This window comes from Meriones unguiculatus, chromosome 1, assembly GCF_030254825.1.
Source record: "Meriones unguiculatus strain TT.TT164.6M chromosome 1, Bangor_MerUng_6.1, whole genome shotgun sequence".
NCBI lineage: Eukaryota > Metazoa > Chordata > Mammalia > Rodentia > Muridae > Meriones > Meriones unguiculatus.
The window spans coordinates 69,766,624-69,789,723 of record NC_083349.1 but is presented as its reverse complement, the minus strand read 5'-3'; the positions used below and the strand labels follow the sequence as shown (position 1 = coordinate 69,789,723).

General features: G+C 43.2%; 1 protein-coding gene across 8 annotated transcripts in view; it reads right to left on the bottom strand.

Moving 5' to 3' along the window:
• The window catches only part of Vti1a (vesicle transport through interaction with t-SNAREs 1A), a 310,414-nt gene that overhangs the window by 85,868 nt on the left and 201,446 nt on the right, over positions 1–23,100 (bottom strand). The window contains exon 9 of one of the 8 annotated variants that reach the window (XM_060391255.1): positions 13,185–18,975. The exons of the other annotated variants lie outside the window; for them this stretch is intronic. Coding sequence (XP_060247238.1) covers positions 18,963–18,975 — 13 coding nt within the window. The 3' untranslated portion in view covers positions 13,185–18,962. Of the gene's footprint in view, positions 1–13,184; positions 18,976–23,100 lie in introns of those variants that run through there. 8 annotated transcript variants of the gene reach the window in all.

Here is a 23,100-nt window from a genome sequence, read left to right as displayed (position 1 = left end):
ATCACAAACCACACAAAGCACTTGGCAAGCCTGAAGCCAAGGCTTTCCACCCAGGCTCTCCAGCCATGTGCATGAAGTCACAGACAAGATTCCTTATGAATCAACGAGCGACATCCTAATCCAGTCATGATCCAGAGTTTACGATTCTTGAGCAGGGAGTTACGTTTTCCCCAACCTCAGCAAACCTCTAGACTTTCTATAAAGCAGAGCTCAGGGCAAGAGGAGGTGCCTGGGCCCAGTCTGAAGCAGTGTTTGCATAGCAACCCGAGGCCTATCATGCCAACATGTTTGTACAGAGTGCCTGTGTCCAGCCCCTGCCTTGCTTTTCTGTGTTCCGGTCTGTAGCCCGAGACTCTTTAATGCTGCCACGCCCAGTTCTTTCCTCTCAGACCAGGCATCCGACTGGAGCAGCTGCAGCACAGCTCAGAGCACCCCTGCAGAGCTGCTGCTGTGCCACACCAGAATGTATACTATTATTTATGTTTTCTCACTGACAGGTGACCAATAGCCGTTTTATTTTATCTTATCTTTACTATGCCATGGCTGGAGATCAGTGAACGCTGAGACAGGATAACTGCAAAGGATGAATGGGCAGGAATGTTCCATGTATTTCAAATGTTATTTGCTCTTTCCTGATCCCAACTAAAAGCTCTCTTAAATAACTGACATCAATTTCTTTCCTGCCATCTTGCCTTGTGTCAGAACTTATGGGACCCACACCTTCTTCCTTGGACCCCTCCTTCACTCGGGATCCCTAGGTGGTCTGCTCGCAGCTGGCGGTTCCTGTGCTCACTCACATCCTGACTGCTGAGACTTCACAAGTTTGCAGTATGTTTGACAAAGCAGCGTGCCTTTCCAGGCTCAGTATACTTACAAAGTAGTTAGTGGTTCAGAAACCTCTTCCCTGGGGTTAGCAGTCTGCCTCCAACGAGTCTGTAACACAGTGGCCTTAGATATGTGCAACAGGTGACACCAGCCTGCACTGAAGTGATGCAGGGTACCCTGCCAAAGTCTTCAGAAGCTTACTGTGCCCTTGAAGTGGGTCATCCTCAGGAGCTGTCGCGTTTCATCTACCCAGCAGGTGTGTGTCATCAAATAAATATCATAAACTGTCTTCCAGCCTGGAACAAATATCTGGCAAGGAAAAGAAGCACACATGCTTGCTGCCTATGGCGCCTGAAGGAGGGAGCTCTTCCGAGAGGCCCTTTCTTCAACATGGGAAAAACAGAACTTTTAGGGGCTGAAGATTTCTATTCCTACTATTCTGATCTTCTTTCCCATGTATCCATTCTCCTCATCCTTCCAGCTAAGAAGTTCCTACAGAAGGTAATCTTAGCACTGTTATCTCCTCCTGTTAAGCACTTCATCTCCTCAGTGTTTAACAAAGAGGACCCTCGAAAAATGCTACCATAAAACTATATTTCCCCTCAAACTCTGTTCGTAATAAGTAGGTAAACTGGTTTTCTTGGAACCCCCTGTTTTACCAGCATGGTTTAGTGTTTAAATTATCGAAGACGCCCTCTTCTTTATGTTGGAAGCATTAGGAGACAGTAAAATGTAGTAGCTTATAATTTGCATAGTTTTGTAGTTAACTGGACAGGAAGGTAGTAAATAATATATCCCAATTCTCAACGGAATTCTTAAGCTTACTTCTCCATCACATGTCTAAATAACAAACGTCAATCATCAAGCCAAAAATAGTTTTGAAGAGCAGTTAACCCTGAGTTCAAAGTTAGGAGAACAACTTACGATAGAGAAAACATGCAGATCCTAATGTGTTTGTCTTGTCTTCAAGTTTATGTCCCTAACTTCTCACCCCTGAAGCACAGATGATTCTCACAGAAGCACGAACACCACATGTACCTCCCTCACAAAGGCAAGTGAGGCTCACAGTGAGCCTGGGCAAGCTGTGTGGATGACGATAATGCCTTTGTATGCATGAAGGCTCTCTACCACTTTCATGGAAGCTTTGTTTGTCATGTTTTGGTCTAATGGTGTTCCCCAGACTCTCAGAGCTGAGCAGCAGTCAAGCAGGCATTGACTTAACCATTTCTTTCAGGTCAACTAAATGGTGGCCTTTTACAGGGAACAGTCACCTCTTCCTGTACAGAAACATCAATAAATGCATAAGTTTGAAGACTTCTTAGAGTTGTTCTTTTAGAAAGAATACTGGGTTTAAAAAGCCATCGAGCTCAGGAGGTCACGAGAGCAGGCCGACACTGCGTTGTATACTAGCCCTTGTAGACACTGGGCGTACATCACCAATGTAAATAAAGCTCCTTCTCCCATAGAACCGCATTTTAAATGTGAGGTGCCAGAACAGATAACCATCCACTGGCTTAGTATCCCTGTCCAAAGCGCTTCCTTAGAGCTGGAAGTGCTTCAGATTGTGGAGTTATGAGCTATTTTGGGAACCGACAGGTGAAATGCATTTATGTTTTATATACATAGTGCATCATACACCTTACACTCACAGTGGGACGGTAACTTAGAAAGTAGGCCAGTTTGGTGGACAAACAAAGTTTCGCGGTACGGAATTTTCCCTCAAGGTGTCAATTGATGTCTAAATTCTTCCAGGTTTAGAGCATGCTGGGTTTTGAATTTTCGGGTTTGGGGTGCCAGGCTATAATATAGTTCCGAGAGTGGCACGTGCGGGGAAGGTGTCAAATGGGGAGGGGTGCACTGAGTGACGGAAAACAGTGAGCGGGGGCAGAGACAAGTTGTCTATTGAATCCCCATAGGACCTGTGACCCTTTGAGCTATTCCTATAAAACTCAGTTATGGCCAAGATTAAGTGTTCATGTGGCTGGACTTCCTCAGATTACTTTCTTATGGACTAAGAGTTTTCACTGGGGAATGCATTTCTGGGACACAGCAATAGATGGGAGGAATGGAAGGAAGAAGACATGCCAAAAACACAGGAGGGACCTCCTTTGCCATTGCCTAGGTTCTTGTGATGTCACCACCGTGTGCCATACAGAACAATTCCCTACCTAACACTGACTTGCCCACAGAACAACTGCCGCACCTGCCTCCCCCCAACCCCCCTTTACTGAAGGTTAGCCTTGGTGAACATGCTCCTGACAATCTGTCTTAAAGACTACAGCAGACAGAGCTATCACTGGTAATCTAAAGAAAGCACACAACTGAAGCAGTCTGACTTCTAAGCGCTTGTGCTTTGAATACATGTAGACTCGTGTTCCTGGAGGCTGACTTGGATGGTAACACAGCTGTGCTCCAGAGGCTGCTGCACAGGAGGAATTGCAAAGCTGACTCTGACATTCACTGCTTACATATGAACTTTTCTAATCCTTGTCCATAAAGGAAAATAGTAATGCCTCCCTTATGAGTTTGGTCTGAGTGTTAAATGAAACCAAATGAGGCCATGATTACACCACAATTAGAGTTTAAGTGCTCTTAAAATAAATGGCAATTAAGAGGACAGTAATCAATGATAATGATGATTCAGAAATGATCTGCTTGGTTCTTTGCTTAAGAAACCAAGGAGGAACACTTTGGCATCTGTAGAAGAACAAGCAATCGTTTAACAGGAGAGTCTGCATGTGCAGCAGTGGTGAGACACAGGAATTAGGGAGGAGCTCCTCCCTGCACCATGAGCTAAGTCTCAAACCCCAGCGGGGACAGGCAATGGGGGCCACCCCAAGAAGTCTCTGTACACACAGAAACACAGACAAAGGCTCCCTGAAGCTGTGACAGGGGTCTGATAGCAAGAACCGCAGACCCAGGAGGAATCCAGAAACAAGATCTCAGTGGCCTGTGTGGCTTTCGGGGACCCTGCTTAGAAGCCTCCCCACACTTGTAACTGCTTTTGCTCCTTGGAGTTTTAAAGCTGCCCAGTATCCACTGAGCACACCCTGATGGTCCACATCCATTAGATCTGCACATGGCACAATAAGATGCTACGCTCAAAATCCCTGAACTCCCAACAGAAGCCACTGGCAACAGAAGCAGACAGTCATGTGTTTTGAAAGAGTGGTGGAGTGAGGTGGAAGTGGAAAATTGGTGTGGGCATGCATGTCGTGATGCATGATTTCCTTAATCAGACCCATGCTGCATGTCAACACATGCATGTCAGCACTGGTTCTCCAGGCAGGAAAAGCCCCTCCACATCCGTAACCTCTCCATTTATTCTGTCAATTCTCTTTCTCACCCCTTTGGAGTACACCTTTAGTTGGATCTGTGGAGGGGAGGGGAGGGGAAGAAAGGAGGGAGGGAGGAAGGGAGGGAGGGAAGGAGGGAGGGAGAGGGAAAGAGCAAGAGTGAGAACCAAGAGCAAGAATGAGCAGGGTCAAGTGAGCAGTGTGGAGAGGGATGGAGAGGGAGGCTGGGAGGGAGGGAGAGGGGAGGGGAGACAGGGAGGAGTGCTCAACAATTTGCATCATGGAGCCAGATTGTATCATTCAGTCCACATAGAATCTTAAGTACAAACGCGGTTGAGCAGAGAAACAAATTCTTAGGAAGGGAGCCTTTCAAGAGAGATGTAGATTTTCCAATTCACAACCATGAGGTTTTACTGAATACACATAAGAAATATCTACCTTTGTTTTGCCATGGCCTAATAAATAGAAATTTCAAAAGTAAAACTTTAGGTTAGTGTCTGGCCATCCCCAAACAATGTGAGTCTTCCAACTCCCCCACCCCACAGGAATAGGATGAAAATAAAGACACCCAGGTGGAAAGGCGATATCGGAATAAGACAGAGCTTTGTATAGGTCATGAAAAAAAAAAAGGCAGACTGGGAATGGAAATAAAAGAGACCTATGATTCATATGAAACTCAGTCATCCTCTCAGGTATGAAAGAGTGTCAAGGGCAGAAGACCTGGACTTAGTGGCCAGTTATAGGGAACCATCAAGCAATGCCTCTCAATTCTTGTTCAGGGATGACAGGTGTCTTTGGCTGGAGGGACAGAGATAAGGTGCTTTGAGGATTAAAACCATACAGGGGTGACTGGCTGGGAGGAGCCAGGTGGTGCTTGCTGGGTGGGTCTCCTCTAAGCTGTATCCTTGATCTGCTTAAGAGTTAAATTCTGCTGTTGTCCAAGGGAACAGATGAGCTACAGGCTGCACAGCACAAAGTAAATGCCTGGTAGAGTCGCTGCTCTGCTGGCTGTTCTCCATCTTGTTCCTCACAGGATCCAACATGGTTTTCAGAACACTCACCAGTGTGGAAGGTCCCCGGACTAGGACTTGGTCACCTCTGGCATGTGAGCTGACTTTGCCATTAACTTTACTGCACAGCCAGAGAGTGACCTTGAAGCTCAGCAGGCCTGAGGACAGGGCATGTGAGGCAGCTTGCCAGGAAAAATTTGATATGCAAATGGTAGGAATGATTGTTAGTAGTGGGAATGCTTTGTGTCTAATGGGTTAGATAAACACACTAACCAACACAGCTTCAAGTTAAGCATGAAGTCCAACCTCCATCTCCAGGCCTAAAGCTCAGCAGGAGGAAGTTCCTGTTTTAGTGAGCCAGGCTTTACTCTGGCCCTAAAAACAGTAAGTAAACTTGTTAAACTGCAAATGTTCCAAATGACTCCCAGAAAGGGCTATTTTGCACAATCTGATGATTTGGGATTTTGTCAAATTAATGTCACCAGCTATGCCCCATAATTAGGATAAAATATTTTAAAAGTTTAAAAATGAAGCTATTCATTAACTCATTGATTTTCCTACAGATTGGGAAGCTGAATTTAAATGATACCCAAAAATATAACAAGGTGCAGTCACAAAGAGAAGAATGGGTTCTGAGTCTTTAAATGGAATGCAGAAGTTAAAAATGCTATTACTGTTCAGATTCTCTGAGAACATTAAAACTGCCCATTAAATAAAAATCTAATAATTGGCCCACTGAATTGTGACATTTTGTAACTTGTACAGGAATGTAGGAAATTGTGGAAGAAAAGTTCTTTTGAGGCAGAATTTGATTTGCAGTATGGTATTATTCTAGAAGCCAAGGTCTCATGCACACAATCACAAAGCACAACAATGCCTACTGCCTAATGAAGCCAAGGAGGACTCTGAAACCAGAGCACAGGCGTGTGACTCAGGACTCCCAACGTGAGTTATAGTGCTGCTTAAGGAAAAAACCAGGCAAACACACAAGCTCAGAGTAAAGCCCAACTTGAAACTGGCTTCCTGTTAGACACAGCTTATAGACAACAAAGATTGACCTACAGTTTGCAAGTTTCCTCCGCAACACCATTAAACTAGCATGACAAAGAGACTTGAGCTTACCCAGTGCCCTCTGTGTCTGGGACTAGGCAGAGTCCTTGCTCTCGAGGGAGTGGCTATGTAGACAGTACACAACACAGGCAATGAATGGACTAAGGTCAAAGATAAAGAGTACTGGTCTGTCTATGGGAGCGGTATGTCAAGGCAATGGTGGATTCCACTTGCTGGCCATTGTATAAAGTCCTGGAGCTGATGTAGGTGAGTTTTTGATGGGGGGGTGGGGAGGGAAGGATGGCAGACAGAGGACAGAGGACCAGTATGAGTGAGGTAAAAGCTAGATGTGTATCTCAGGAATGAAGCTCAGCCTGGGTAGGAGAGGAATGTGGATGGAGGGAAAGACCACACACAGGGGCCAGAAGAACAGCAGCAGCAGCCTGCCCACAGTACCAGCACCACTGACACTGCTATAGGTGCTTTGAATTTTCATCTCTACACTTTAAAAAAAAAAATTCCCTAAGACAGAGAGTCTTCCCTAACAGCCCAGGATGCACTAGAAGTAGTGATCCACACACCAAAGCCTTCCAAGTGTTTGGATTATAGGCATACACCACCATACCTGGCTTCATACAGGCCCATTAGTTAAAAGGACTGGCTGCTTTTCTCAAAGGACCCTGGTTCAATTCCCTGCACCCACATGATGGCTAACAGCCACCACTCCTACAGTTTCAGGAGATCTGACACATTCTTCTCTCTTCTGCAGGCACTGTATGCATGCAATGCAGACATACATGCAGGCAGAATATCAATATTCATAGAATCAAAATAAATAATTCATGTATATGTATATATATGTATACATATATGTGTATGTATGGCTCTAACTCTATTCCTTTCTGGAAGTTTTGTTAGCAAAATCACTAGACAGAAAATCACTGACAGAAGAGAGGGCACACAGGAAAGGTCGATGATCACTAGAGACAGATGTAAAGGAAATGAAGGCAGAGAAGAACGGGATTAGAGGCAGCTGGGTGAGCGAGAGGGATGAGGAAATACTCTTGGCAGACGCTGGGCAAGTCATATCTGTAGGTAGCAGAGGTGCATTCCCCCAGTGTAAATTTTTAAAGCTTATTTTGTATTTCAACCAATCCACAGCAGTACAAATAAACCATTTTTACCCCCATAGAATTATTACATTTTTCTTATGAGAATGCATACTTTTTAAACCTCACCAGTCCAGTGGAAGGACCTTTGTGAAAAGTGAAGAAATGAGTCTTCACAGTTTACTTCTTGAATGTCATCAGGTTAAAAGTGTTTAACAGAAGACAAGCTAAATAAATGTGCTTTTGTTGTTTCTCTACAGTGATGAACATTCTCAACTCTTTTTACTTAAATTTCACCAGGCAATGAGAGCAAAAAAGTTTAAGGCTAGGCATAGTGGCACTTAAGGGGCAGACACAGGTAGATCTCTGAGTTTGAGGCCAGCCTGCTCTATAAAGTGAGTGTTAGGACAGCCAGGGCTACACAAAGAAGCCCTGACTAGAAAACAAGCAAACAAACAAAAAGACAAAGCAAGAACAACAATAATTATAATAAAAAAAAACAGTCTCACCCCCAAACAACAACACTGAAACTGAAAAACAAACAAACAAACAAACAAAACACCCCCAAAACAAAAAGTTTGGCTACATACTCTTAAAGAGAGCAACCAAGAATATAGCTACTAATGTTGTCTGATATTTTCAGATGAGAATAGTGAAACAATGATCTTTTCTAGATCCCACCATTTGCCTGCAAATTTCATGATTTCCTCCTTTTTGATTGCTGAGTAGTATTCCATTGTATAAAAATACCACAATTTCTGTACCCATTCCACCGTTGATGGACATCTGGGTTGTTTCCAGGTTCTGGCTATTACAAATAGAGCTGCTATAAACATGGTTGAGCAAGTGTCCTTTTTGTGTACTTGAACAAACTTTGGGTATATACCTAGCAGTGGTATAGCTGGGTCTGGAGGAAGCACTATTCCTATTTGTCTTAGAAAGCGCCAGATAGCTTTCCAGAGTGGTTGTACCAGTTTACATTCCCACCAGCAGTGGAGGAGGATTCCCCTTTCTCCACAACCTCTCCAGCATGTGTTGTCGCTTGAGTTTTTCATCTTGGCCATTCTGATGGGTGTAACAGGAGAAAGACAAACATGGGATATACTCACTTATATAGACCTATAAGATATGATAAACATAATGAAATCTATACACCTAAAAAAGATAATCAATTGAGCGGACATGGGGTAAGATGATCAATCCTCGTTTAGAAAGACAGATGGGATGTGCATTGAACGTATGACAGGAGTCTACTGAGCACATCTAACTCTTAACTAGCAGTGTTTTCAAAGCAAAGACTCATGACCAAACCTTTGGCAGAGTACAAGGAATCATAAGAAAGAAGGGGAGTTAGTCTGATGGGGAAAGGATAGGAGCTCCACAAGGACCAAATATATCTGGGCACAGGGTCTTTTCTGAGACTGACATTCAACCAAGGACCATGTATAGATATAACCTAGAACCTCCACTCAGATGTAGCCTGTGGTAGCTCAGTAACCAATTGGTTTCCCAAAGCGAGGGGAACAAGGACTATTTCTAACAGGAACTCAATGACTGGCTCTTTGGTCTCCCCACCCCCGAAAGGAGGAGCAGTCCTGTTAGGCCACAGAGGAGGGCTTTGCAGCCAGTCCTGAAGATACCTGATAAAACAGGATCAGATGAATGGGGAGGAGGTCCCCCCTATCAGTGGACTTGGAAAGGGGCACGGTGGAGATGAGGGAGGGAGGGAGGGACTGGGAGGGAATGAGGGATCGGGACACGGCTGGTATACAGTTAATAAAATGTAACTGATAAAAAAAACAAAAACAAAAACAAAAAAAACTGAACTTTAAAAAAAAAAAAAAAGAGAGAATAGTGAAACAAGTAAAAGTCTGGACTGGACAGACTGTTTTGGCCAGTCTCAAATAAACAATGAGGGATTAAAATACATCACTTGCCAAGCTAGAAGAATTTCAAAATTTTTGCTGAAAGTAAGAGTAAATTATAGACAGATTTCCCAACTTGAAAGCCAATAAAATGTTCAGTTATTTACATGCCAAGTATATACAGAAAAACAGAAAATGGAATATACAAATATAAATAAAAAAGAGAAATATAAAGTAGAAAAATATAAACAAAATTGTTAACAATGATTCAACAAGGGCAAAAATATTTTTTTTATGGTTCTCTGTATTTTCAAGACATACAAAAAGAGTAACAGGCTTTTAATTTTTTAAATTTCTTTTTTATTACAAGTACTTCAACATGGTTGTTACATTTCTGAGTAAGATTGACAGAGAGGTGGGAATATATATACAGCTTACTGTTAGGTTGTTTGCTTACCCCACACCAGGCCTTTCATTCAATCTCTATATAAACCTACAGCATCAAGGATCATGAAACCTCCTCCCCCCAAAACCAACCAATTAGCCAACCGACCAACGAGCGAGCCAGCCAGCCAGCACACCCCATCAAAACCTAGCACAAATAAAGGTCTCTGAAGCCAGCTGAATAACTGTGAAGGCTATGGTAGACTCAAGGTCATAGGGAGAGCTTACACTGCTTTAAAGAAAGAGCCTTGTGCTGCTTGCCTGCTTCTGAGATGACAGAACAGGCTTTGCTAGATGACATGTAGGGAGAAGACACACAAGAGATGATAAAGTATCGGAGTAAGAGTAAAAGCCCAGGTCTCCCAGGACAGGTGGGGTCTGGCTGTAAGCACTCTGGTAAGAGACACTCTACAGAGTACGTGAGAAAAGCCACTCACATACTTCCACAAGGATCAAGATATGTGAGGGTAAAATTGAGTGCTCCTTATCCAAAACGATTGAGATCCGAGGTGTTTGAGAATTTTGGATCTTCTAATATTTGTATTAACTTACTGGATGAATAACTGTAGTCTGAAATTCAGAAGTTTGAAACCTTAGGAATATCACACAGATGCTAAGGATATCGTGGATTTCAGGATATTCTGGTTTGTATGTGCGTGTGTCTCTGTGTGTGTGTGTGTGCGTGTGTAGGCTAGAGGACAACTTTAGGTGTTTGCCACCCTATTGTTTGAGACAGGATCTCTCGCCAAAGGTGAGGCTGGCCACCCTCCAGGAGCTGCCTGCCTCTGTGCACCCAACGCTCTGCTGCAAGTGCAGGCCACTGTTCTTGACAGAAAACATAGGTTCTGGGGACTGAACTCAGGCCCTCACTCTAGGCAGCGAGTACTTTGCTGAGCATTTCTCAGACTTTGGGATTCTAGAGATGCGCAGCCACATCTTTTCCTTAATCTGGAGTCTGTGGCTTGTGGCAAAATCCTAAAGTACAAAACTCCAGGTAGGTAAAACTTACTAAAAAGCTCCTTACCATCTGAAACAGGCCCAATGGTGAGGCACAACAGTTATTTAATTAGCGCACACTGATTAACTTAACCCCATGCAACCACTGTCTATTGCTAATTTTGCTTTTGAAGTCAAATGAAATAAAGTAGCTGAAGAGTAATTAATGTGTCCAGTTCCTTTACCCCATGGCTATGATGACTTTCTTGCCCTTCGCTGCAGGTTTCCTGAGAAGATGCTGGAAAGGCTTTGAAACAACTCAAAGGCATGTTCTCAGGAGGTGGTGACTTCACATTAAAGACCCTAACCTGAACAGGCCTCTTAGCAGCATATCCTCTAATGATGATATGAGGGATGAGATTAATTTGTAATCTTTGCAATGATTGGCTAGGAAAGAGAAGATGTTCTGTTAAAAAGCTTGTTACAGAAACAAATCCTAGTCTTTATTTCTGATAAGTTAACAGGAAACACACACAGAGACACACAGACCTAGACACACACACACACACACACACACACACACACAGCGACAGATGGGGGCACCCAAATACACCACAAACAGAAAGCCAAAGAGAACACTTTCCCTGCAACAAGTACAGGTGTGCTCAACTGATGACAGCATAAGGGGGGCCTGGCCGCCCGAGATGCAGTGCAGTCTGCTGGGTCGTGTTCCCTTCCTCCAGTCTTCAGGTGGTAGGGAAGGGTCAGGTTCACTGGAACACAATCTGAGAATCACTGTCTTATGCCCCTATGAGGGTATGTACACTGACTTCTTCCATAGGAATTTGAGTGTCTTTGTTTTTTGAAGCTTTCTTTGACAGACAAGCTAAGAAATACATTCCTAGGATTCTCTCAGAACCACATTCAATAGTGCAGCTCAGGCTGTGCCAAGTACATACTGTGTAAACTTGGAAAGTGAATTTGATCAGTGTGAACCAGCTTTATACAACAGAATGTGAGTGTGTGTGTGTGTGGGGGGGAGTGTATATCTGTGTATATACAGCGTGTGTATCTCTATTAGAGATCATGGTGTCTAGATCCTAGTGTCCTGGGCTTCATGTGGACAGGATCGAGACAGTGAGGACTCCCAGTGTGGTCTGACTGGCTTCTTTTGATGCTCGTCCATTCAAGGCAGCATTACGTCCAAAAAGGCATCATTGAATTTCCCATGTAATACTTTAATAAACCTCCATCTTAAATGATCTGGATGAGTCTAGTCTCCTGAACAAAAACCTTGGCCAGTACATACTCTCAGGCAGCTCCTAATGACCTCATGATCTTGTGCTTGGGTCCTGATGGTCCAGCAGCACTGTATCCACAGCACTGTCTTTGAGCCCTCCTGGACCATCCAGCACCTGTCACACGGATACCAAACAGATGCAAGTTAAGCCACGCTGCTAGAACCGTGTCTCCATGCAGGGTTAATTCTAAAGCTATCCAATGACTGCTAGAGAGGGAGACAAGGCTGAAATTAACGTGGGGAATTGGCACCAGAGGAACCACAGGGCAGTGCCATTATAATTGTGACTATGTTCATTTATCTGGGTAAAGAAAGGCATTAAAAAACACTCTCAATTTGTCATTATTTTGGAAGAAAAAACAAAAAACAAATCAGAAGTTATTTTTAAAGACAAAAGCAGTAAAGACAGGAATGAAATATATTATGGTGCTTAACAATGAATCTGAGTTTGACTACCATAAATGACATGCTTAAATTTCTGTGTTGGTGAAAACAGAGCCCTTATTCAAGTAATACTGTCACCGTGAGCAAATGCGCATCCCTACGAATCTAAGCGTTTGGTTATTCCTACGACATGTTTTATTTGCTTAGAAAAGACTACTTGAAACATTTCTTTCTCCTGTTTTGTACACACTTATTTTCATTTTCTATGAGTGGTTAGGGAAAGGGTCAGATGGTAACTTTAAATATTTAAGCTGGTCAATGACAGTCAAGTGGTTAAGACTCTCTGTAGTTTATCGTTAAATATGGATTGCCTTAGAGGTAACCCTGAGTGCATGGCACAGTTTCCTAATGAGTTATCAGTTACACGCTATGAAGTAATTCTGAATTTTAAATATGGCTGAAGAACAGATCTGGGTATGGAAAATGGAAACCACCACAATTATACAATATCATGCAACCCGTTAGGCAGCCACATGGTGCATATATAAAACACGTTAATAAACCTAGCATATTAATAAATATCTAAAGCTGGACCTTCAAGACCTCAATGCTAATTGGCAGGGTTTTGACAGACTATCCGGACTCACTCTCATTACCAGTTTTGGCAAGCTATTTTTGAGCTACCTAAGTAATGATTATTTCTATACTCCATAGTGTGTCAATCAAAAGCGAAGATCTGAAAAATGTCATTAGTGAAGATGGAGGAGGCAGTGATGTCTAGATGCCACGGCCTGATTCTGAATCTATTGCTGTGATATACTAATGTACATAGGACTTCCTTTTCCTTTACTTTAGTTCTGCTGCCCATTCAAAAGACAACACACATCCACAATTATGTACACGTACAAATACATATCCTATATACTGAATATACGTATGAGGTACCACATTCCAAATTCCAGCAATACTTTTAAGATCCTTTATTCTGATCACCTTAGAAACACCTCAAAATACAATGGTTCAGAGGATGCCTTTCCAGAGGAAAACACTTCCCAACCATCCCAGGGCGGTTCAAGCTCACAGTGAGTCAAATGCACTGAAGAATAGGACTATGAGAAGTGAAAAAGGTACAATTTTGTCTGTCACAGCTCACTTCTGCAAGCAACACAGATTTATGCATTCATTCTTTGCTGTCGGAATTAAAGGTTGGATTTAGACAAAGAAGGAGGAGGAGGATGAAAAGGAGGAGGATGATGACAAGGACAACGTCTTCTCTTGACATGAAATGACCCTGGTCTCTTCTTCATGCTTGCCCACAAGTGCCATGGTTGTTAACGGATATTATTCTATAAATACCGAGGCTTGCTCAGTACAGAAACAACCTGCCCAGGTTATAAAGTTAAACATTAGAGAAGCAGGAAGATAAGGCAGCCCAAGCTGTACTACTGCACCTTTCCCACCCAACTCCCCCAACATGGAGGCCTTTGCTTCCTGGTTCTTCTAACTATGCTTTGACTCCCAGGCCTGTCTTTTTTCTCACCAAGGTGAAAACTGTCCCAGCATGCTGCCCGTGAGTGATGTCTTTCACTTACCGCCCCCATCTCTCATCCAGTGATATCTGTAACCCATGAGCTGTAGGATTTCCAAAGCTGAGTGATTTGTAATGTAATACTTTTAGGATCTCCAGAGTAATTTCAGCATTAGTTACTAATAAAAGTTGGCTCTCTGCATTTCTTAACCTTGGGAACATGAACCTTTAAGACAGAGAGATCAAATACCAACATCCCCCCAGGACTGCTGTGCACATCTGCATTTCTGGATGTAGAATATTTTTTTGTTCCTAATCAAGTATATTCTCACTTCATAAGTTCAGGTTTTAGCTCAGCAGTACCTAGATTTTAGGCAACAAAAGAAATGAAGGCTGAGGGTTTTGTGCTTAGAGTTTTGGAAGTTTGGCAAAGACTATGTTAGGATGCAATGATTTGTCCTTGAACTTCAGCATGGTAAAATGCCACTGAAATACAACAAAACCAAAAGAAGACTTCATATATTCCAGAACTGCACCTTCTTTAGGACATTGCCAGATACTGGTATTAACGATTCTATCTATATCCAGGGCAGAACAGAAAGAAGAGCCCTCTAGATTTCCCTCTGGGTCTTCCAAGCCCTCCAGGCAATCACAATTTCCTGCATCCATTTACAAGTCAGGCACCCACAGGTGGCTCTTCCATGTTTGTCTGCTGGTCTATGCATCCAGATCCAATGCAATTTAGCACGGAAAGCAAGTTCAAGCATTCTAGTCACCTTAAAGTTATCTTGAAAGCCACTTGTGAAGATAGGCCGGGCAATTACTGTACAACTAGGAAAAATGCCATTCTAAATGGCCAACTCAACGGCAACAGTCTTTACACAATTTGTTCAATTTTGACCTTTTAGAGTCCTGTCAATAAGGTAGAATGTATTTTTAAGTAATTTAACTTAGCAGCCATTACTACTCTTGGAAACTCAAGGTCTCAAAATATATATTATTTTTATGTTCAGTAATTGCAAGCACAGCCACCTGCAAAACAAAGCTGATATGGGTATTAGTCAGGACAGTGCATGCTATGGCCAGCTAGTAAGAGGCACAGACTAAATGCTGAGCTTATTTACAAATGCTTTCCCACAATATCCATTTACTTATTGTTATATTGATCCATTTTCTAACGTTAGAATGGAAAAATGCAATCACAGACTTCATAACCAGGAATGATTAGGAAAACAATATCTTTCATCCCACACTGCCTTCTGCAATCACTGTGGCTTGTCTATGAGCTCATCTGTTGGTGCTGGTTAGAAGCCAATGTGAGCAGTGGTTCTGAGTTTGGGTTTTATTTTGAATCAGTCTTGCATTCAAGGCATAGTTTTGACTTACTGATGCACCTTACTGATGCTCTGACTCGTGCAAGTTTGTTGTGACTTGATACCGTAATTTCCACACCTGCCCAATGGGGTGCTGGGTTGACTGAGCAAGAGGATTCAGTACATGTTCCTTGAACAGGCCTGACTCATAGGCTTTCACAAACAGGCACTACTTCCGGTCACATCTTTCCTGTTCTCTATGCTCTTTGATGAGAATGGCCATTCTAGGCATCACCTTGTAGGTCTTACAGGAGTCGGCCTTGTCACACAGCAGGAACATTTTTGATTTAGAGGTGAGAGAACCTGCAGGCAACACCTGGCCTCCTTGCTTACCCACCGGCTATGTACATTTTAGCAGAGTTCTGAAGCCGACGGGCCTTGGTGCGCCTGTCTAGGAGACGGGGTACGTGCTACTTCTCGTTCTAGTAGGGATCAGAAAAGAAGCAGCCGACACATCTTGTAGGCTAAAAGCACTATTGAAATGTAGGTTGCTGTACACCATCCTGTTATTTGACTGGGTAGAGCTACCATGGACTCTGCTGTCTAACATGTGAAGCTCCAAAAAGAAGAAAGTAATCTGTAGACTAGGAAGTAGACCCTCACTAGATACTGTATCTGCCAGCACCGTAAAGTTGGACTTTTCAAACTCTTGAACTGTGCAAATCAGTATTTGTTCTTTTAAGGTACTGAAGCCCAAACCAATAAAGACAGCATGGATGACATGTCTATGCAGTTAGGGTGAGGCGACATTCTCCTTGCTGAAAGTGACGTAGCTGCTGTCTGTATTGAAACTGTCAGTTAAGACAGAGAACTTAGGCCAGTGGCAGATATGGAAGCCTTGTTTAATTCTACAGTTGAGCCTGAGTAAGGATGAACAGCTTGAGTGTTTAGAAAATATACATGGATTAGCTAGAGTGCAAAACAATACTTTAAGACACAATGTAGCCACCTGCTGAGGTACCTGAGGAGGTCAAAGACCAGCTGGCACTAGACAGAAGACCATGGTTATGCCTATCTCTAGCCCACTGGGAAGGCTTACTTGTGTTATCTAGTGAAAAGAGCTGTGACTTTGGTAATAAGGCACTAACCTTTGACTGGATGCCACTAACCAATGAGCCTTTAGAAAAAGAAACCCCAGACGATACTCTGCTTGCTCTCCTCTCCCAGACCACAAGAGTATAAAAGCACATGTTCCAGCATATGTGGACAAAGAGACGTGTGAGGCGGGTGTTAAAACATCAGTTCAAACATGTGTTTAACCATGTGTGAGCAGAAGGGTGCTAAGCCATGTGGTAAAACAAGTGGTAGAGCATATTCCATTACAAATGTTTCTCATTTGGGACCTTCAACTATTTTGTGCCTAATCCAGGGTTGCTTAGCAATAGCTCTGTTTTCCCAACTTAACACAAAAAACTGAAAAACTTCATAAAAACCGGAGCTAGAAGTCTTTCTTTCTGTCTTGAGTTGGTCACTAAAAAAAATCATGTATGTGAAATGTATATGTTTTTGAATAAACACAGTGGCACTCAGACTTGAGTGAGGTTCCTTATGTAGAATGGCCACAGAGACCAGGGACAAATTGTAGTTAGATGGTGAGAACTCTCAAAGTGTTGGCAAGGCGCAGTGACTCCTTCCAACAACCTTGGGTTGGACATGTTATACACTCTACCAACTTAGGCGACTGTCGCAACCTGAGTCTAGAATTGATAGCTGCTTCCTATTTTCAACCTTAAAATGGCATATACACAACAGGCCTATCATTTAACAAACAGGGATATTTGGCAGTTCTTATTAATAGAAAAACGTTAAAGACTGGCTTTAAGGTATGTTTGACAATACTTGCTAAATATTGTAGCTTATGAATCAACACTGCTTCTGGAAGCTTCCAATCCAAAGTGAATGACTCCTCTGAGTTTAAAATATAAACACATAACTTTGGATGACACTTTGAGAAAGAATGAGAGCAGGCAAAAATCAGGATGTTTTAGATGCCTTTAGTATAAAGAAGAGTACAAAATAAATGTATATGAAGAAACTGCCTCAAGTATCTATTTTATTTTCTGACTATGAAAAAAAGCTATAAACTAAATCAATGCATCTATTTAAGTGCATGAATTTCTCTCCTGAAAAGAGACACATAATCAAATAATCTTTTGAGAAATGCAAACTACAGAGCTGGGGAGATGGCTCGGTTCGTAAATAACTTGGGGACTGGAACTTGGATCCCTAACGCCCACATAAAAGCCAGGCATGGTGGTGTGCTTCTGGAACCCCAGGGCTGGAGAAGTGGAGATGCACCTGAATCAGTGAGCAGGAGGAGCTTTGTCTCCCGGCCCCTGCACCCCCCCCCCAAAAAAAAAAAAAGTGGAGAGCAACTGAAGACCTGACATCGACTTGTGGCTCACATGTTCACACGCACCCCTGTGTGCACACACTGGAAGAAAAGTAAAAACTGCAAAGACAAATAAAAGACCAAAATCCACGAGCTTGTATTAAATGCCACACCCCACACAGTGCTAATTAATGAGACCTGTTCTTCTTAACCACAGTGATCTGTGTATAAATAATATTTAATCATAACCAGAAAAGGTATTTGATTAGTCTGGATTAAAAAAACTAACTTGATCAACCATTAAAACACAAACACTGCCTTCGCCATCACCTTCTGCTTAGAGACCACCAAACAAAAGCCACAGAGAAGGAAACAAACAATTCCAGCCCTCAGCCCCTGCCAAGTGGCCGGCAGCAGAGCCCAGCAGGTCTCCGAATACTGTCTTCCTGTTTGCTTGTGTCACCTAGTGATGTGTGCAGTACATACTCAAGACAGACAGACAGAAGAAATCCAGAGACGTGTGGACAGCTCTGCTTATTGTGGTCACTGCTCAAGAAGATGCAGTTCAAGTTTGGAAAGCAGAATCTAAGTAAGAAGAAAGCAAGGGAAAGCTGCCAATGAATTTATATTTAATCATGTAGATCTGAACAACACACAGAGAAAATCTGTTCCGAGAATACAATTTCTTCAGTTTTAAATCCTTTCAGTTTGAATAGTGAAAACCAAACACAGATGCAGCAACCTTCCTCTCTGTTCATGCTAAGCTGAGATCTGAGGGTGTTTCCCAGAGCCTTGTCCCAGATGCTTGTCAGGCTCATGAGTAATGGCCCTGCTGCAAAAATCCTAACCCATCCTAGGCCAGGGCCTGTGACATCTGTTATAAGGCATGCTTGCGGAAGGGCTCCAGTCCTGATGGAGTGAACCTGCAGTGCTGTCCTGAGTCACATAAGTAGCCTTGATAGAGGCCCGGACTCTGAGATAACCCTCCAAGTTCTCCTCACTGTGTTCACCGCCTCGTGTGGAGGCACCTTCCTTCATTACATGTCCCTTTCGGCATAGCTTACTCAGCGAACACAATGTTCTGGAGGAATGGGGAGGGAATGGACTCTTGAACTGTTCCCTAGAGCACACTGTACGGCAGTGCATAGCGCTTTACAACTCTTTCACGACAATTTGTACTTTCAATCAAACTTTGCAGAGGACAGAAAAACAAACAAACAAACAAACAAATCAAAAACCCAACCCAACCCAACCAACCCAACCCAACCAACCCAAAGCCAAATGATCAAGGTGGAGTTTAGCCTCCTCTTCCTGGGAAGCCCCCCTGTCAGGGGACCGGCCACACGGGGAGGGAAGGGCCTTCTAGGGAGGCAGCTGTCCCACTTAGGCAGCCTGGGCATTTCACTCCAGGGCTGTTGGAAAGGGAGGGGTCAGGGGAGGCAGTGCCTGCCTGTGGGCGCACAGAACTCCTTCAGCATGCTTCCCCTGGCCTCCAGCTTTGTGTCTTCCTTCAAATGATCCTGCTGAAAATTCCAGTGTAAGATGAAATAGTATACAATAAGCTGGCGTCATATTCGAACATGAGTACATTTAGAGTCTGCTGGACAATAGCACAAATTTGAACACTCCAGATTAGGGTTGGAATTTTGCCTTGGAGTTGAAATTGCCTTTTTATTTATTTTTTTAAAAAATGAACAAAACAATCATAGATATCGTGGGGAAAAAATAAAATCAAGCAACAGCAATTAAAAAAAAAAAAGGAACCCCCCCCCCCAGAAGAAACAGGCTCTTTTATCTTTTCACCTTAAACATTAAAGAAAAAAAATTTTTTTTTTTTCTGAGTGTCTCATGTATCCCAGGTTGGCCTCAAACTGACTATGTAGCAAAGGATGCCCTTGAACTTCTGACCCTCTTCCCTCCACCTTCCAAGTGCTGGGATTACAGGGGTGCAATGCCATGTGACACTGGGGTCCAACCCAGGGCCTTGTGCATGGCAGGCAAGCACTGTGCCAGCTGAGCTGCAGGTTCCGCCTCCCTCAGCCTGCCAGAGTCACTTAGCCACTCGAGAAACAGGCGCTTTCATATATTTAGATGTCCCTGCCCTCTTCTGTCCTATTGGACATGGCTCCTTAGTGACACTCATAGAATCCATCAACCCTCACATTAAAAACCCCATAGAACAGGCATTTTTTGTAATTAAATACAATTGCTTCAAGGTGGATTAAAAACTGCAATCACGGTGCAGAAAGGTTCAAGGCAAACACAATGTTAAGTATTTTCCTAAGTTTAAACTTTTCATTTGTGGAAATCAGTAGAAAGGTATACTTCAAAACCTTTCTTGTGTTATACTTTCTGTATAATTTAAAGAGACTCCACAGGGGGAACATGACCTCATTACTTTGGTCAACTGATTTACTCTGAGGTATTTGTTTTCTGAGATCAATGTCAATGTTTAAATGCATAATCATCTACTTTGTTTGAAAGTGTTTGGAAGTAAAAATGTACTCAAATTAATAAGATTAACACTGCCGTCCACCAACAAGATTTCAGACATTAGAAATATTTCTTGACGTCTTTACCAAATTTGCTTATATAAGTCTGTACCTCTTCTTCATTGGCCTGCCTGTCCACACATCCAGCCACCCCCCTATGCCCGTTCTGTTCCAGAAGAATTCAAGAGTACAGTAAGATTCAATTCTGCCTTTTATATTTTACCTTGGGAAGGTGACTTGACTTTATGCCAAATCATAATTGTTAACAATTTTATATTATTCAATGTCCCTAGCATTGGCGAAGTAAAGGAGCAGGAGTTTTTGGACAGACCAGCCTTGCTTCACTTTCTCATGTTTGGTACTTACGTATGTTTCTGTATGTATTTCAAGAATTTATCAGAATCAAAGTGAGAGAAAACAGCAAATATTTGTATTTGCTAATGGTGTTGTGCTTGGGCTCACCAGGGAGATATTCATTCATCAAACATTTATCAAATGCATATTATGTACCCGGCTCCCTGACAAGGTGATACAGAGATGAAAGCCAGTCCCTGCCCTCCAGGGTCCCAATGTCGAGTGGGGAGGCAGGCAAGGAACCCAACAAGGACAACATGGCAATGGTCCCCAGCATGCTGTGCGCAGACCACTGGAGGGAAGGGGCTGGCTTACCTCAGGCAGCATGTAGATGACTGCTTTTTATGTGACATATTTAGTAATCCTTTGCATTTACTTTAATGTCTACAAAATGCACAGCCAGTGGATTGGACTGTGATTCCATGGGCAATGTTGTGTGATAAAATTGAAGATTCTTTGAGTTTAAAAGACCATGTATGGGCTGGGAGGGTAGCTCAGTGCTGAAGCACTGACGGCCTAGTATGAGTGAGGCCTGGCTTGAACCCAACATTGAGAGTGTATTGTAGATACACACGTATAAGAGATGGTGGCCAGCCCATGAGCTAATCACAAGCCTACCCGCCATGCTACATAGCTGAAATATCCAGGGTCCCGAGTTCTTTGAGGTCACAGGAGGAACCACTCCAACATGGCCTCCCACCAGGTGGAGGTCAAAGAATGTCACATTCTGACAACCCAGAGAACTGTTGCATCCTTCATGTGAAAGACTGGTGTGTCCTGAGTTTGTGATTCTCAGAGGTCATGTGTCACTGCAATTATCCCTAAAATTACTTCTGTCAGAGAGTAGCTGTGCAGTAGTTAGTTTCAATCTACACCCTAGGGTGCTGAGTGTTTGACTGGAGTGACCAAATGGGATTCCCCAGTCCCACAGGTATTTAGACAATGTTTGAAAGACTAATCAAGAGTAGAATTCCAGAGGCAGCTAAGACTGCATGGCAGCTTTCTTTATCTTATTAATTAGTTACTCTAATTAGCATGGCTAACAATGCTGAATTAATGCATTAGGAATGGCACTGGAGTACCATGGCTTGAAGTGGCATCATTAGTGCATCCATTACTTGTGGAAAGGTTATGAGCATCTCAGGGGAGCCCGCTGGGTCTCTATGAAATTCTGCCCTTGACTGTTCAGCATCCATCTATTTAGCAGGCGGATTTTATCACTAACTCTGACTAGAAGTTTAGCTGACTTCTGTTGCTAGAATATTCTCACATTAGGCTCAAGGGAATCTTGTGTGCAAGCTGGTGTCTTCCTCCTACCTTCAGGAAAGATAGTAGACACGTGGATGGTCTAGAGGACAGCGTGTGCAGAGTGGCTTGGGGGTGGCTTGCATGTTAAAGCTCAACTGAGCTTAGCCTTCCTTTCCAGAGTTTTCTCAGGGAGCAGGTATAATCCCAAACACCTCCAGATCTACCCAGCAAGAGTTCAATAGTTGTGGAAATCAAGTGTTCTAGGTAGGCTGCCTGATCAATTAGCTCGCTAGAGTGGTTCTGCAGTCTGTCCAATGCCACATCGCCTTTAGATAATGTCCATCTTTGTGCCCAGCCCCAATGTTTGGATTTCATAGGCAAGTTGGGGTGGGCACACAGGTGTGTGGGGTGGCTGTGCCACACACACACACACACACACACACACACACACACTACAGAGAATCACTGGGCTACTCCAGACATTTGCACTTGGTGTTTTCTACGGGCCCGGCTGTGTGGTAGGTGCTTGACATGGTCTATATCATTTTACTCAGGCATTGAATAAAAACCTGACTCTTCCAGGTGAACGCAGTCAGTGTAGAGAACTCCACGATGGTAAGGGACTGTCATTCCAACTACAATCCTATCACCCCACAGACCCAGCTCTTAACCGCAGTTCCCTGCAGTGCATGACAGGGATGTAAAATTGCTGACAGTATCTTGTGTGGCTGAGGTCACAAATATCCAAACAACAGGTGTGCAACATGCCAGCAGACTGGACCAGCTCTGAAGTTTGAACGTGTGAACTGTGTGTCTGCAAGTGCTGGGTTTTGGAAAGCTGTGGAGACTTCAGGAGGCAGTCTCTTTGGGGGAAGTATGTTGCTGGGCCCTGAGTCGTAATTTATAGCCCCACCTCCTTGTGTGTTCACTGCTCCTTAGACACAGATACAACGTCATCAGCCGCCTCACTCCCCTACACCCTCCCAGTCATGATGGGCCATCATTTCCTCTCCAAGTGTAAAACAAAACAAACCTTCCCTCCCTTGAATTATTGCTTCATGCGAGGGATTTTGTCATGTTAACAAGTTTGGGAACTAGTAGAGCAGAGTGCAGGTGATCAGGACACCAAGTGCTACTTTCAAAGGCTCCGAGTCGCTGATCTCCACTTGGATGCATTAAGAGTTAAGTGCAAGGCAACTGGGGCTCTCTTGCACCACCACAGAAATACAAACTTGGTCAAGTTCTTGTGAAATTAAACATGTAGTTACCTTATAACTCACTAATCCTATCCCCAGATATTTGCACAGAGAAAAGAAACCCATGTCTGCAGAAAGATGTGTGCACAAATGCTCATAGGGCATTGTTTATACTAGTCCCATACTATGGCAGTACATGTCCGCCATCACCTAGCAAAAAAATGAGTAAATTTAGCATACCCAACTTGAGAATATTCCTTAGTAATTAAAAGGCATGTGCTATTAATGCATGTGACAAAATAGGCACATTCAAAAGCACTGTAGTGTGTGAAAGAAGTCACAGCTAAGACATGTTATG